This window comes from Hibiscus syriacus, unplaced genomic scaffold (assembly GCF_006381635.1).
Source record: "Hibiscus syriacus cultivar Baekdansim isolate YM2019G1 unplaced genomic scaffold, ASM638163v2 tig00111794_pilon, whole genome shotgun sequence".
NCBI classification, from domain to species: domain Eukaryota; kingdom Viridiplantae; phylum Streptophyta; class Magnoliopsida; order Malvales; family Malvaceae; genus Hibiscus; species Hibiscus syriacus.
Window position 1 is genome coordinate 1,204,622 of NW_024063180.1, and position 2,926 is coordinate 1,207,547.

The window sequence follows — 2,926 nt, forward strand, 5'->3', positions numbered from 1 at the left end:
AAAGCATTATTATTAACATTTGAGTTTTGTAATCAAATAATAAATAATTGTGATTCTGGTAATGGAGACATGATTATTTGCATGAACTGTTAAAGCATTTTCATTTGTAAAAAGATATAACCAAAACCTTTAATCAATTATGAATAACATTGAGTTTTCAAATTCCATGAACATAATTAACACTGATAATTTGTATATAAACATGTATAAAAATATTTAAAGTGTCTAGATAAAAATATAATAATTTTAATTATATATTTTAATAAAAAAATATTTAAAATACCTAAATAAAAAATATGATACCTTAATTACTTATTATTACTTTTTAAACATCCAAAATAACTATTAAGATTCGAATTAATTAACTTATCTATTGGACATCCAAATGTAGTAAAAATACGTATATAACGAGTCTAAAAACAAATTAAAAAGTAAAAAATAAAGTTGACATGAATTTAAATATTAGAATTTAAATCTATTATTATATATATAAACTAAAAAAATAGGCTTAAACTAAAAAAAAAATCTTAAACTATACTTTTCTGTTTTAAGTCCTTGAAATATGTCTTTTTTTCTTCAAATTCCTAAATATTTCTTTTATCAAAATAAGTACCTAATTTTATATGATGTGCCAACGTTTTATTGGTCGAAAAAACATTTTTCTAAATAAAAAAATAAACTTAAAATGATTAAATATAATAACCTAAGTATTTAATTTGACTGAAATATAATTTAATAGCTTAAAACAAAAAACAAAATAATTTAAGTACTTATTTTCACTTTTAAGATTAAAAGATGTGTAAATTTATCGTTTATAAGCATAAAACAGATCAAATATCTAAAAATGAATATCCGAAATCGCACAATCAACTAAGGTCTAATTAATGCATGTTTTTAGAAAGGAAAAGTCATGGTTTCGATTTCGATTTCTTTTATTAGAAAAATAAAAGGAAATTGCATTCGGATTTCTTTTCCTCGAAAGCATAAATTGCCAAAGATACAAAACAATGCTAAATGTCTCCACTCTATATAGTCAGTAACGCCACTCCCATTTTTTCTTATTTAAATACCATCACTTTCCTCCTACAACCTCTCCATTCTCATCTCTCTCTGCTTTTCTTTCCATATTTTCCTCTGTTTTCTCTCCAAACAGACACCATGGTCGTCCACTCACAACCCACTGCATTAGACCATTGTTCTCTGATCAAAACATGCAAGCCGACCACCAGTGTTTTCAATGGAATCCCAGTGGTAAACCTGCGAGACCCCGAAGCAAAGACACTCATAGTCAAAGCTTGCGAGGAATACGGTTTCTTCAAGCTGGTCAATCATGGCGTCCCAATGGAATTCATCACCAGATTGGAAACCGAAGCTCTAAAGTTCTTTAATTTCCCCCAGTCCTACAAAGACAAAGCCGGCCCTCCCGACCCTTTCGGCTATGGCTGCAAAATGATCGGCTCCAATGGCGATATGGGATGGATTGAGTATCTCCTCCTCAACACCAACCCTCAAATCACTTCCCAAAAAACCCACACCGTTTTCAGAGAAAACCGCGAAATTTTCCGGTAATCTAACGCTAAATTCACCAGTTTTGAAGTTTGTTCAACCTGCAGATACACTGAAATCTTGACCTTTCCTTTCTTTTTGATGAAGCAGCTCAGCCGTGGATGACTATATCCAGGCGGTGAAGAGAATGACATTCGAAGTGGTGGAACTAATGGCGGATGGTTTAAAGATAGAGCCGAGGGATGCGTTGAGTAGGCCGTTGAGAGATGAGAAGAGTGACTCGTGTTTCAGGCTGAACCACTATCCGCCATGCCCGGAGCTTCAAGCATTGAGTGGTAGGAATTTGATAGGGTTCGGGGAGCATACAGATCCGCAGATTATATCTGTACTGAGATCCAACAACACCTCAGGTCTACAAATATTTCTCAAAGATAAGACTTGGGTTTCAGTCCCACCTGATCACGCCTCCTTTTTCATCAATGTTGGCGATGCCTTGCAGGTATATATATATCTTTATAAAAGTGTATTGACTGCATGATGATTTCATAATCTCGTTATGTTTGTAAGGTAAGTTCACATGTTGCTTGCATGCATATTATCTGGATGTGATACACGTATGACCATATCATGAAATTGTAATACAATCAACATGCTCTCTTGAAATCACCTTAGAGTCTTGACAATATCATAGGGTTATTGTCTGGGTGTAGACTAATTTCGTGTATTATTAACGTGGATATAGTAATATTTTTAAAGAAAGACACTATATATTAATAACAGAAAATTTTAAAATAGATATCATTAGTGATATAGACAACGAACATGTCCTCCTTAAACAATATAATGTCAAACATTATATGGGTGTGGACTGATTTTTGAGTGTTGCAGGTGATGACAAATGGGAGGCTTAGAAGTGTGAGGCATAGGGTATTGGCAGACTCCGTGAGCTCAAGGCTTTCAATGATCTACTTCGGAGGACCACCTTTGAATGAAAAGATAGTGCCTTTAGCCTCATTAATGGCAAAAGGAGAAGAGAGCTTATACAAGGAGTTCACATGGTGGGAATACAAGACATCTGCCTACAAATCAAGGCTGGGTGATTATAGGCTTGGCCTGTTTGAGAAAACAGCTTCTGGCCTATGATTTCTAGCTTTCTGGTGGTCAAAATATTATCAAAATTCACCCCTTTTTCCCCGCTAAAAAGTGTAGGGCTTATGCCATAGGTGGAAATGACATAGGTTGTTCCTTTCCCTTTTCATGACTTTCCCATTGTACTTGGATTTTCAATGTAAACAATAATCCCTTTTCCCATTATGATGTTACTCCAAAAATAGATCTATCTATTTTGCTATGGGTGTGATCTATCTATTTTGCTATGGGCGCGGACTTAATCTAGCCTTTTAATTTACTCAAAAAAAAA

At 33.7% G+C, this 2,926-nt stretch overlaps 1 protein-coding gene across 1 annotated transcript; it reads left to right on the plus strand.

The window, feature by feature from the left end:
* Window positions 1-946: 946 nt before the first annotated feature.
* On the plus strand, window positions 947-2,660 carry LOC120170809 (gibberellin 2-beta-dioxygenase-like). Its single transcript, XM_039178675.1, has 3 exons — window positions 947-1,565; window positions 1,657-2,005; window positions 2,395-2,660. Exons 1-3 carry the CDS (start codon window positions 1,015-1,017, stop codon window positions 2,647-2,649), a joined length of 1,155 nt encoding a protein of 384 aa, XP_039034606.1. The 5' UTR covers window positions 947-1,014; the 3' UTR covers window positions 2,650-2,660.
* Window positions 2,661-2,926: the final 266 nt, after the last annotated feature.

Bases quoted from the DNA above. Each gene is read 5' to 3' on its own strand.
- LOC120170809 (XM_039178675.1), top strand. From the start codon at position 1,015: ATGTCTCCACTCTATATAGTCAGTAACGCCACTCCCATTTTTTCTTAT. The intron at 1,566-1,656 runs GTAATCTAACGC...TTGATGAAGCAG, and splicing joins GAAAACCGCGAAATTTTCCG to CTCAGCCGTGGATGACTATA. The intron at 2,006-2,394 runs GTATATATATAT...TGAGTGTTGCAG, and splicing joins ATGTTGGCGATGCCTTGCAG to GTGATGACAAATGGGAGGCT.